The 12,201-nt window shown below is 62.5% G+C and overlaps 1 protein-coding gene across 1 annotated transcript in view; it reads right to left on the bottom strand.

Annotated features, from left to right (window-relative positions):
• Window positions 1-710: 710 nt before the first annotated feature.
• TIAM1 (TIAM Rac1 associated GEF 1) overlaps window positions 711-12,201 on the bottom strand; it is an 82,274-nt gene continuing 70,783 nt past the window's right edge. The window contains exons 22-26 of the mRNA XM_081087268.1: window positions 10,444-10,502; window positions 10,017-10,119; window positions 6,956-7,043; window positions 5,906-6,078; window positions 711-3,073 (exon numbers count right to left, since the gene is read on the bottom strand). Coding sequence (XP_080943394.1) covers window positions 2,592-3,073; window positions 5,906-6,078; window positions 6,956-7,043; window positions 10,017-10,119; window positions 10,444-10,502 — 905 coding nt within the window. The 3' untranslated portion in view covers window positions 711-2,591. The remainder of the gene's footprint in view (window positions 3,074-5,905; window positions 6,079-6,955; window positions 7,044-10,016; window positions 10,120-10,443; window positions 10,503-12,201) is intronic.

The raw sequence follows: 12,201 nt of genomic DNA on the forward strand, positions 1-12,201 counted from the left end.
CGCTAACACTGTGACCTGCCGAGTGCGGACGTGGCCAAGCTAACACTGTGACCTGCCGAGTGCGGACGTGGCCACGCTAACACTGTGACCTGCCGAGTGCGGACGTGGCCACGCTAACACTGTGACCTGCCGAGTGCGGACGTGGCCACGCTAACACTGTGAGCCGCCGAGTGCGGACGTGGCCACGCTAACACTGTGACCTGCCGAGTGCGGACGTGGCCAAGCTAACACTGTGACCTGCCGAGTGCGGACGTGGCCACGCTAACACTGTGACCTGCCGAGTGTGGACGTGGCCAAGCTAACACTGTGACCTGCCGAGTGCGGACGTGGCCACGCTAACACTGTGACCCACTGAGTGTGGACGTGGCTAAGCTAACACTGTGTTGAGTATGTGAAAGCAGCCAGGAGACTGGACCCTAATGTCCCCGTCACGGGAAGGCAGGCTCTATAACCGCGTCCAGCGAGGGATGCTAACTACTGTGGGGTCACTTCGCAATTATACAAACACCCAATCGTTGTGTGACACTAACATGTCATTTTTGCCTCAATAAAAAAATAAATTTAAATTTGTTCATAAAAAGCTTCTACCCACTCAGGTCTCCCTAGAGGACCATGTTCTTTAGGGGCAAGAGAAGGCATCCCAGAACCTACTCCGATGCTCTGCCCGCTGATGGCTCCTAAGGACCCAGAAAGGCACAAGGCTGGCCGGACACTTTCCGATCATTTTATTGTTCGACTGACAGGCATTTACAACGTTCCATTCATAGACCTAAAAACATAAAAATAGACCTTCTTTCAGCTTATAAAAGAAATATATAAGAACTTTGGACATGGACACGTCATGACCTATGTACACGCGACGCGGCGCCCCTGCGCACGCCCTCCCCGGCTCCCCGCGGACCCACTGCCCGGCCCGAAGCGGCTACCAGCGGCCTGGGCTCCCGCCTCCGTCCCACACACCCACTGGAGACGCGTGGACAGTGCGGAGACACGAGGGGAGTAGCAACCACTCTACAGCGTTTTCAGAAAATCAGAAGATTCAGGAGGGTCAAAAGTTTCCAGAGACCAAGCTGAAAGCCCTGGGGACCCGAGGCGGCCGGCGGGAGCAGAGCAAGCGGCACCGAGCGCGAGTGCGGGCTCTCTGCGTCTGCAAATAGTCACGCGGTCTGTACAAGATACCCCAGGCTACCGTAAAAGGCAGCCTGTAAAGTACCTACTGACGTGTCCAACACCAAATAGATATTTTCCCAAAAAGGACGTTTTTATATTATTTAAACCCTTCTTAGGAAGTGGACATTGTGAAATGGGGGCGGGAGGGAAAAAGCTATAAACCTTTTCTTAAAAAAAAAAAAAAATGGAAAGTGCTTTAACTTGGTTTTGTTCTCCCTACTTGAAAATCGGTCCAGAGGGTTGATTTTTAGCGTGTTTACCCTGTTTCGTTGGCATGAAGAAAGCGTTACACAGACATGTTTTCTTAAGAGGTTTGGCTACTGAAGGTCAGGGAAGGGCGGGCAATCTACGGATGAAGATGTAAATTTGACAGACAACCCATGATCGCCATGGCAACCCCCCAGGTGTCTCCCCTCCGCTCCCCCTGAGGCAGACGCACAGGCTGCCCCGTGGGGTGTCCTGTGTAACTCAACCAAGCACCCCTCTCACACAGGGGCTCCGGCAAACAAGCAAAGAAACAAACTCTCCTGGGCTGAGCATCTCGTCGGCCTTTCATATATAAATATAGAACCACCCCCGCTCTCTCTCTCTGTAAAAGGTAAAATCCTCACTACGCCAACACTGTAAAACTCCTGTTTGTGCCCCTGCCTCTCAGGCAAAATACAAAAAAATAGCATCTTTATTTCTTCAAGTGATACATTTGGCTCTTTTCACAGAGTTTGGCATCTTTGTAATTAATTCTATGCAAAACTAGAACTGCCCAACACTGGCTCAGCTGAGACCAGCCACAGACCCACAAAGAAGAGAAACATGGCTCATCAAGACACACCCCGGGACACACACATCCTGGGACGTCGGGGGGAAGCGGGGCGCTGCCTGGGACACACACACCCTCAGACGTCGGGGGGAAGCGGGGCGCTGCCTGGGACACACACACCCTCAGACGTCGGGGGGAAGCGGGGCGCTGCCTGGGACACACACATCCTCGGACGTGGGGGCGGGGGGCGGGGGGCGGGGGGCGAGGGCGGGGCGCCGGGCGTGGCTGCGCATCGCTGCGTCGTGCTCCCTGTTCGCCCAGGAGGCGGCGCTGTGTCCGGCCTCGGATTCCGTGACGCGTGCACTTTTCCTGCCACCCCTTCGGCTCATCCGCACACACGGAGCCCCTGGGGTCTGACTTCCGTGCAGCGGAATCTTCCATTTTATTCTTCCGGCCCCGATGCACCGTCCGGTCAAAGCCCCGGCGTGTTCGGGAGGGAGGACCCGCGCTCACGGGAGGCGCTGAGCGATGCCGTCTGGTGTCGGGGTGTCCCTGGGGCCGCGCGGCTCCGTCGCACAGTCAGCCGCCAGCGCCGTGTGCGCAGAGCCGCCCGGGGGACACCCCGTCCTGGGGGCACCCCGTCCTGGGGACGCCCGGAGCCGGGTCAGATCTCCGTGTTCAGGGTCCTGGAAGCGGCCAGGTCCTCCCGCCGGACCCAGACGACCTCCTGGCCCGCGGGCTCGGGGCCTCCGCCGGGCCCGCCCAGCGCCGCCTGCTTCCTGAGCTGCGCCATGCGCGACGCGTGGCCGTCCGGGCCCCCGCGGCCTCGGTCCCGCGGCCCCAGGGAGGCCGCCTGCAGCCGCCCCGCCAGGTCCGCCGGGTCCGCCGGGTCCGCGTCCTCGGCGCCGCGCACGACCTCGGCCTCGCAGAACGCGTCGTCGTCGCTGAGAATGTCCGTCTCCTTGAGGTCGTCCTGCTGCTCGTACCGCGCCAGGTCGAACTGCTCCTCCACCCACCGGTCCGTGTCCCCCGCGCCGGGCGGCTCCCGCTCGGGGCTGCAGGCGGACACGGCGTCCGCGTCCACGGTGAACCTGTTCCGGGCCAGGCGCCGCCTCCTTCGGCCCAGGGACTTGCTGGGCGCGGACACTGCGCACACACAGACACAAAGACACAGACCGCTCACTGCGCGAGGCCGGCGCACAGACACGCGGACGCCGGCGCCTCGCGGTCCCGGGGCCGCGTCCAGGCGTCCCCGTCCGTCCCGGGGTCCTTGCCTCACAGGCCAGGCTGGGAGGGCGTCACAGCCACCGGCCGGAGAGCGGGGCCACAGCGGGACACGGGGTACGGTATGGGGAGCCGCGTCACCCCTCTCTCTCCCTGTGCACCTTGCAGGCACCTCTGACCTCGGAGGAGTCCGCGCTCGGCCCCGACCACGGCCCCAGGCACCGGCTCGGGGGGTGCGGGGCTGGTCCCGCCACCTGTCTTCCTGGGGGACTCAACACCGTCCAGGGGCCCGCAGTTGGACGGAGGGCGCGCCCCCCTCTCAGAGGCAGCGGGAAGGGGACCGTGTGCCCCGCGAGGCGAAGGAAACGCGGCCTCGGCCCCTCCTGGCAACGTCCTGGGTCAGCGACTCCCGTTTGCGAAGCAGTTACAACGCCAGGGCCCGAGGGGGGCGACCAGAAACAGGCCACTCGGGGCGATGGGCAGAGCGCTATGTAGGTGACAGGACAGAGCTCAGACCCTCCTGCCGCCCCGCCCTCCTCCAGGAATCAAAACCAACAGAAGACGCCCCCCATCAATCAGGCCAACGCACCCCACCTCACACACACACACAGATACACAGACACACATGCACACACGCAAACACAGGAGACACGGACATGAGGACGCTGCTGCCCCCTCCTGGCGAGATGTGGCTGCTGCGCCAGCAACGCCCAGGTGAGGGCCGCGTTTCCGGCATCCTTCCCACGTGGTCCAACAAGGAGGGGAATGGAAACCATTTCCAGGGAAAATGGAAAAAAGAAAAAACACCTCCTGCTACTCCCCCGGGGGGCAGCAACAATCCTGCTCCGTTTGCCCACAGCGACCGAGTGCGGCCTGGCCCTCTCCGCTGGGAAGGACCACATGCAAAACTGGGCTCCTGGAGAGCTGTCGGTGGGCGGGGTGCTGGGCGCGTAGGGGTACAGGGGGCCCATGTCTGCATTTTAGAAATGTGTCAAAAACACGATGAGCTGATGGATGATAGACGGATAGATACGTGATCATGAAAATATGGAAAAATACAAACCACGGAGGGGCGCATGAATGGGCACCATTCTCCCCCTGTCCTGTGTCTGGGGATCGCGTGAGGGCGCGTTGGAAAGAAGAGAAATGTCTAACTGGGTTACTGGCTGGCACCCGGGACTTCAGACGGCAGCGCTGTGATCCCCGAGGCAGGCGGATGGCTCGCAGTCCAATTCAGACGGGGGGCGGAGGTGGGGAGACAAGCTACCTGGGCTCTCAGAGCAACGCCTAACAGAGCGTGAGTCCCGCTCCTTAATTAGGACACGTGACCACCCAGCTGGCCCACGGGCTGGGGAGGCCCAGGGGGCTGGGGAGGGGCTCTGGCTGGGTATTTCCTGTGTCCGCGGCTAATTCTGGCCACCGGTGCTGTGCTGACCGCTCACGCGCCTTTTCTACGTCTAAGGTGAGCATCCTGACAACAGCAAGGAGCTTCGAGCATCAGTTCTCCTGGAGTGAGGAGCAGGTAGGGCGTGGGCTGGCTGTTTTCTTTCCAATGGGGTCTCACAGGAGCACTCCGCGTGTCCCAGACTCACACAGTGTTTACCTTCCAAGGAAACTGAGGCTCCGGGGGCCATGACGGCGGGGTGTCCTGGGCCGGGACGCAGGTTCCCGTCCTAACCACACATTCCCTGGCAAGGCTGGGGGCAGGGAGACAATTCCAAGGAAAAGCTCTCCCTGGCGGGCCGGCGAGGCTTAACACAGGGACCCGTGGGAAGCTGTGGGCATGGGGTGCGCACGACGCCGAGGGCCATGGGGGCGCTGCCTGGTCCGCACCACAATGGGTGAGACAGACTGAGGGTAACTGCCCTGGCAGCCGCTGAGTGAAGGGGTTTGGAGGTGAGGTCTGCGTGCAGCCCCGCCGGCTGTGTCGTGAGCACCTCGCCACTCACAGTTCCGGGCCACTTCACCCCACGGGGACAGGCAGGTGAGCGGGACAGAGGTGACACCTTCCAGACACACAGAGGAAGCCTGTTACTGGACGCCTCCCTGCAAAATCCTGGCTGCCTCTTAGGAAAGGGGTGATCCCCTGGGAACACCCGATGGCACCAACACCTGTGTCAGGGAAACACCTTCCCACCCAGAGGCTCTCCGCCTGCCACTCACGGGGGCCTATCGCCCGCAGCACTCACTCCAGCTCTAGAGGAGCCTGTGCTCCGGACCCTTTAAGCCCTACGGCCCTCTTTCCAGCAGCAGCCGAGGGCGGCCCCACACGGACACCGAGCTACAGACACAGCTGCCGGCACAGGCGGGGGCGCAAGCCTGGCAGGTCATCGGCTCCGCACGTGGCCGCCTCCCTGGGAACGGGCAGCACTGCACGCGGGTCACCAGCTGCCACGTTCTCAGGGCGGCGAGCCGTGCTGAGCCGCGACACTCCCGCTGACAGAGCTGGCGGCCATGCAAAGCAGGGACCCCATCCCGCCGGCCGGCTGGGCCTCCACCGGAGAGGCACTCGGCTCCGCCTGCGGGTGACAGGCTGGGCGGCCAGGGGGAGGGAGGGAGGGGAGCCCGAGGGGGCTCGAGGGGCACGCACAGCGCTGTCCCCAGGGAGCCTGGGCGAGGCGGGGACCTCACACCGGGAACCGCGGTGTCAGCCCCACGGCCAGGGCTACGTCTCGCCGACGAGGACGGCAGCTCCCTCGGCCCTACAGTGGCGCGGGGGTGACGGGGTCCCGGCGGCCGGCACGCCCACAGTACCTGCCCTGCTCATGGCCGGCCGGGCCCCCTTCAGCGCGCACAGGCGTTTTCCTCCGAAGGGGACGTACTGCTGGGACGAGGGCAGGCTCTCGGCCTTGAGGAGCTGCCGCCGGTGCTTGTCACGGAGGACCGAGTGCACGGCCTTCAGGAAATCCTTGCGGCTCTTGGGGGAGCTGTGGAGGTCACAGGGGTTAGGGAGACTGTCCCCGCACAGGGACTGCGCACGTCATCAGGAGCCGCCAAGCAAACCCTGAGGACCAGGGTTAGAGCGAGGTCTGCTCCAGTCTCCAAGTCCCACCCAGCTGTTTGCATGGCTGGGGCTCACCGCCCCCCTTCTGAACAGCACAGCCACACCCCACCCGCCCCTGATCTGCACAGCCACACCCACATCCCGCCCCCGCTGTGCAGCACAGCCACACCCCACTCTGCCCCCTGATCTGCACAGCCACACCCCACCCTGGCCCCTGATCTGCATAACCACACCCATGCCCCGCCCCCTGTGCAGCACAGCCACACCCCACCCGCCCCTGATCTGCATAACCACACCCATGCCCCGCCCCCTGTGCAGCACAGCCACACCCCACCCTGGCCCCTGATCTGCATAACCACACCCATGCCCCGCCCCCTGTGCAGCACAGCCACACCCCACCCGCCCCTGATCTGCATAACCACACCCATGCCCCGCCCCCTGTGCAGCACAGCCACACCCCACCCGCCCCTGATCTGCATAACCACACCCATGCCCCGCCCCCTGTGCAGCACAGCCACACCCCACCCTGGCCCCTGATCTGCATAACCACACCCATGCCCCGCCCCCTGTGCAGCACAGCCACACCCCACCCGCCCCTGATCTGCATAACCACACCCATGCCCCGCCCCTTGTGCAGCACAGCCACGCCCAACTCTGCCCTCTGATCTGCATAGTCACACCCACATCCCGCCCCCTAAACAGTAAACAAACTCCGCCCTCTGATCTGCGTAGCCACGCCCGTGCCACGTCCCTGAGCAGTGATGCCACGCCCACACCCGCCCTCTGCGCACAGGGCTCACCCGCAGCACAGGTGGAACACCCGCTCCGGCCTCCCTTCTGACTCGGACTTGACGTGGACGATCTCGCACGCGGTACTGGCGTCGGCATCTGGAGGGTAAAGGCGCGGGTGAGGGTGCGTCTAGGGCTGGCTGGCGTCTTTGTGAACGTTTCCCAGCTCGGCGAGCGACGGCACAGAGCAGAGCCGCGGAGACACAGGGACGGTGCTCAGGTCAGGAGGGCTGAGACAGGGGCCTGGAGAACTGCCGGCCGCGAACCCCCTACGGTCGGGAAGGGCAGGCGGCCCATCTCCCTGGCTGAGAACTGGCCCTCCAGCTGCAGGCAGGTCGGGCTGAACCGTTTCATTTAAGTGACTGGTTGTCGGGCATCAGCTGGACAGACCAAGCCTGGATCCCATGAAGATCTCACAGGCCTCGCTCTGTGGGGCTGGGCTGGGGTGCTGGGGGGGGGGGGGGGGGGCAGGTTCCCGCTCCCGAGCAGGCCGCGTGCCAGGGACAGGCAGCTAGCGGGTCCTGGGGATGCATGAGGCTCCTTTTTCTCAGGCCCGCAGGGTGCCCACTCCTCTGAGGCACACGGTGTGCCGAGAAGGTGGGGCAGCTGTATCTTCAGGTGATTTCTCGGCCTGTAACACCACATCGCTTTGTTTATTATGGTATAAGCCTGCAATGCTGCATCTCTTGGCGTCCCCGATAGAGTGTCTGTGGGGGAACAATTCATGACAAACGCCGAGCCTGAGCCCGGGAGGGGTCCTCCTCGAGCCGTGGCTCAGAACCAGGTCCCAAACCCTCTCCGGCGGAGTCTTCAGCCCCAACCCGGACGCATTCGCAGGGCGTCTCACGGGCTCTCCCCAGCTAGACAAAGCCCAGACTTCCACGTTCTCATGCTCACACCCACTGGCCTGTGTTTCACAGCGCGGGGCATGCGGCCGGTCTCCATAGCTCCGTTCAATAAAAACAGCTGTGCCCGGCTGGCATGGCTCAGCAGCTGAGAGAAACCCTTGCACCAGAGTCCTGGGTTCGATCCCAGTCGGGGACGTGCAGGAGGCAGCCAACGGATGTTTCTCTCTCTCCCTCTGCCTTCCCCTCTCCGAAATCAATTAAAACATTAAAAAAAGAAAAAAGCTTTTATCTTGATGGTTTCAAACTTGATGGAATGAGAAAAAGGGTGAGAATGGAATGTCCAATCACAAGAACGGCTTTGTCCTCCAAAGGGCGGCTGGGTGCACCTAGTTCTCATGGCAGCAGAACCCCTGGCCGGGACCTGCCGTTGGCCACAACCACGGGCCTCCCCCTCACCGGCACAAGGAAACCCACAGCCGGTAATCTGCAACCTAGACCGACACGTCAGGCAGCGCCAGGATGGGGGCCCAGAGCGGAAACATTATTACAGCTGCCTGCAGACCTACTGCGCACAGGCTCCCGCAAATTCACGCATAAATCAGTTTAACAATCAAATAGTACAAAGGCACGAGGGAAACCTGTGACCCGGATGCTCTAGAGAACCTTCTAAGGCAAACCACCATCCCCAACGCTTGTGCCCAACCTGGTGTTGAGAGTGAGTGTTCCCGCGGCCTGTGCTCAGCCCCCGGGAAGGAAGCTGCCTCCAGCCAGTTTGGGGGTCACTGAGGTTTACCAACTATTGGACGAGGGGGTGGTTTGAGGATCGGAGCAACTTTACGGCTAATGGGCGTGACAACAGGTACAAACAGGGAGAGGGTGAGGGCCACCCATCGGACGCTGAGAACTCCGGGCTCACGTCGGACGCATGACACAGAAACCCTGGTCCCCGTGCCCTTGCCAAGGACACTCCCCAGCCTCTTTACCATCGGGGTAACCTGAGAGCTTCCGCCGACCCCCAAGGTGCTCCTTTGAGGATGTGCCCAGGGTGGAGCCCAGGCAGAGCCCACACCCGCTGCCAGCACCTCGCAGGCGTGGAAGGCACTGCCTAAGTGAGTGTATTCGCTGCTCCCCACACCCCACCTCCCTGCTGCCTGGATCACAGAGAAAGAACTGACTCCAAAGCCTCCACGCTGACACAAAGGGGAAGTGTGTGAGTGTGTGTGTGAGTGTGTGAGTGTGTGTGAGTATGTGTGCGTGTGTGTGAATGTGTGTGAGTGTGTGTGAATGTGTGTGTGTATGTGTGTGCGCGCGCGTGTGTGTGAACGTGTGTGAGTGTGTGTGACTGTGTGTGTGCGTGTGTGAACGTGTGTGACTGTGTGTGTGTGACTGAGTGTGTGTGCGCGTGTGTGCATGTGTGAACATGTGAGTGTGTGAACGTGTGTGAGTGTGTGTGACTGAGTGTGCACGTGTGTGTGCGTGTGTGTGAACGTGTGAGTGTGTGTGTGTGACTGTGCGCGTGCGTGCGTGTGTGTGAATGTGTGTGTGTGACTGTGTGTGTGTGTGTGACTGAGTGTGTGTGTGCGTGTGTGTGCGTGTGTGAACGTGTGTGTGACTGTGTGTGTGTGACTGAGTGTGTGTGCGTGTGTGAACATGTGAGTGTGTGTGTGAACGTGTGTATGTGAGTGTGTGTGTGACTGAGTGCGCGCGCGTGTGTGCGTGTGAACGTGTGTGTGACTGTGTGTGTGTGAGTGTGTGTGTGTGACTGAGTGTGCGCGCGCGTGTGTGTGCGTGTGTGTGAACGTGTGTGTGTGACTGTGTGTGTGTGTGAGTGTGTGTGTGTGACTGAGTGTGTGTGTGTGTAGGGGGGAAATATATTCCAGGGTCTCTTTTTCTATTTTTATTTTCTCTCTTCCCCCCCCCACGGCCTTGCTGTGCTTTGGGAGTCTTTGGGGGTCTCTCATGAAAAGGCACGTGAGTTACTCCGTGGACTGTGCTCCTGGGCTCAGTGCTCCTCAGGTGAGTCCCTGTGACACGCATACAAGCCACAGGCGGCAGGACCCCGGGGCCCGCACTGAAGGCACCGCGCCCGTTCACTGGGTTCCCTCACTCGCTCGCGGTGAGTGAACGGCGGGAAATCGGAGGCCGTGGAGAGACGGGGGGGGGGGGGAGGAGGGGAGGGGGGGGGGCACGCAGCACCTGGGCCCCGCCCGCCCACGGTAGCTACCTGCACTGGCCAGGGCGCGGACCTGCAGCGCCTCCGTGGGGATCATGTGCCGAAACCGGAAGGGGTCCCACTCCTCGTAGATGGACAGCCTGTGGGATCCGACCTGCAGGAGGGAGGGGCAGCGCGTGAGGACCGCTCCAGCCTGGACCGGACCCCCTCTCCAGACCCCGACCCCCTGGGACCCGCCGCAGAGAGCGAGGGGCACAAACAACTCTGCCAGCCGAGCCCGGGTCCCGGGACCCGGCACAGAGGAAGGGCCAACAGGAACAGAGGGACGGGGACAGGGGACAGCGCGGGAGACTCGGGCCGCGGCAGGCGGCACTGCCCTGAGTCCTCAGCAGCAAGTCCTAGGAGGCTCCCGCCGGGCGAAGGCGGAACCCCTCTCGCCCGGAGCAGCCCACAGCCGCGGGGAGCAGGCGTCTCTTACGAGTTTCCTCTTCTGCTTGGAGCCGTCTTTGTACACGAGGACCACGGCCGTTTTGAAGACTGGAAAGAAGGTGAAAGAGGGCGGTTACGGCGGGCGGCGGGGGTTTCCCGTCGGCTTCCTACTCGTGGTGACGAACACGACGGTTAGGAGGACGGCGAGACCCCAAGGCCCCCGCCTTCCCTCCTCCTCACGCCCCAGACACTCAAACGCCTGCCGAGACAAAGCCTCCGGAGCCAAACCAACCAGGGCCCAAGCGGATGGAAAGGCCCACCCCGCCCGACGGGAAACTCCTGGGGAAACAGGGTATTTAACCGGGGCATCATTTCTAACCGACAGCTGAGGCCATATTTAACAACAATGGAGTGGGTGGGCGGCTGGGGGAGGATATAAACACCTTTAATGATAATAATAATAATAATAATGATGATGATGATGATGCAGCCGCTAAGGAGACTCACGCTTATGCCCATCAGGCTGATACATCAGGCTTATCGGCGTGGACATGAGCTGAGGAAGCGGAGTGCAATCCCACGTCCCCCCAGCGCCGGCCTCAGGGCAGGGGGTCGGGTGTCCCACGCTCCCCACGGGGTGGAGGGCGGGGGAGCCAGGCACCGTCCCCCATCACGTCCCTCCAGCCACGCCCGCCCGTCCCCACTCAGTGACCACGACTCCGCCCGTCGCTCTTCACCCTCCGGCCCGAGGCATCGCGGGGGCCGGCCCAGCAGCTGGGGGACAGCCTGGCGCACACAGAACCTCGGCGGGAGCGGCGTCCGGAGTTCTCAGGCCTGGCCCCCGGGCCCGAGCACCTGGCTCATCTCCTCTCCCCGTCACAGGGGCCAGTGTCCACCCAAATCTCCACGGCAGGAAAACACGCCTTAAAGAGCAAAGAAACTGCCCCCAGCCCCAGCCTGGGCTGCCCCCACCCTTCCCACCTCACAGCACCGGCTCCTCCAGGGTCCCAGACGGCAGAGGGGGGCTCCCTCCCCGCGGCTCCCTCCCCAGGCGGCCATGCAGCTCGGCAGGACTGAGTGCGGCCCTGCTGCCCAACCTTCCCGCCGGCCTTCCCACGGGCCCTGCTGCCCAACCTTCCCACCGGCCTTCCCACGGGCCCTGCTGCCCAACCTTCCCACCGGCCTTCCCACGGGCCCTGATGCCCAACCTTCCCACGGGCCCTGATGCCCAACCTTCCCACGGGCCCTGATGTCTGACCTTCCCGCCGGCCGTGGTCTCACAGACCCATCACGTGACTGCGGCCACACCGCGGAGGCACACTGCCATGGCTCTAAGGCTGCTGGCCTGCCTCAGTTTACCTCAGCCGTGCGGGCTCACAGGGCTGGGCCAGGGGGCCCCCCTCCTGGGCTGCGAACACCTCCTTCCGCCTCCTCTGACTCCCACCCTGACACTCAGGCTGCTCTCACTCCCTGGACTGCTCCAAAGGCACGTCTGACACCCTCAGGGCAGAAGCCTAAACAAAGTACTTCCTGCCCGGCCGGGTGGCTCAGTGGTTGAGCATCAGCCTATGAACCGGGAGACCACGGTTCAATTCCCGGTCAGGGCACATGCCCAGGATGGGGGCTCCATCCCCAGTGTGGGGCGTGCAGGAGGCAGCCGATCCATGATTCTCTTTCATCATCGATGCTTCTCTCTTTCCCTCTCCCTTCCTCTCTGAAATCAATGAAAATATATTTTTAAGCAGCAGCCCTGGCCGGCGTGGCTCACTGGATGGAGCGTCGGCCTGCGGACTGAAGGGACCCAGGA

This window comes from Myotis nattereri (assembly GCF_964212035.1).
Source record: "Myotis nattereri genome assembly, chromosome: 3".
Classification (NCBI taxonomy): domain Eukaryota; kingdom Metazoa; phylum Chordata; class Mammalia; order Chiroptera; family Vespertilionidae; genus Myotis; species Myotis nattereri.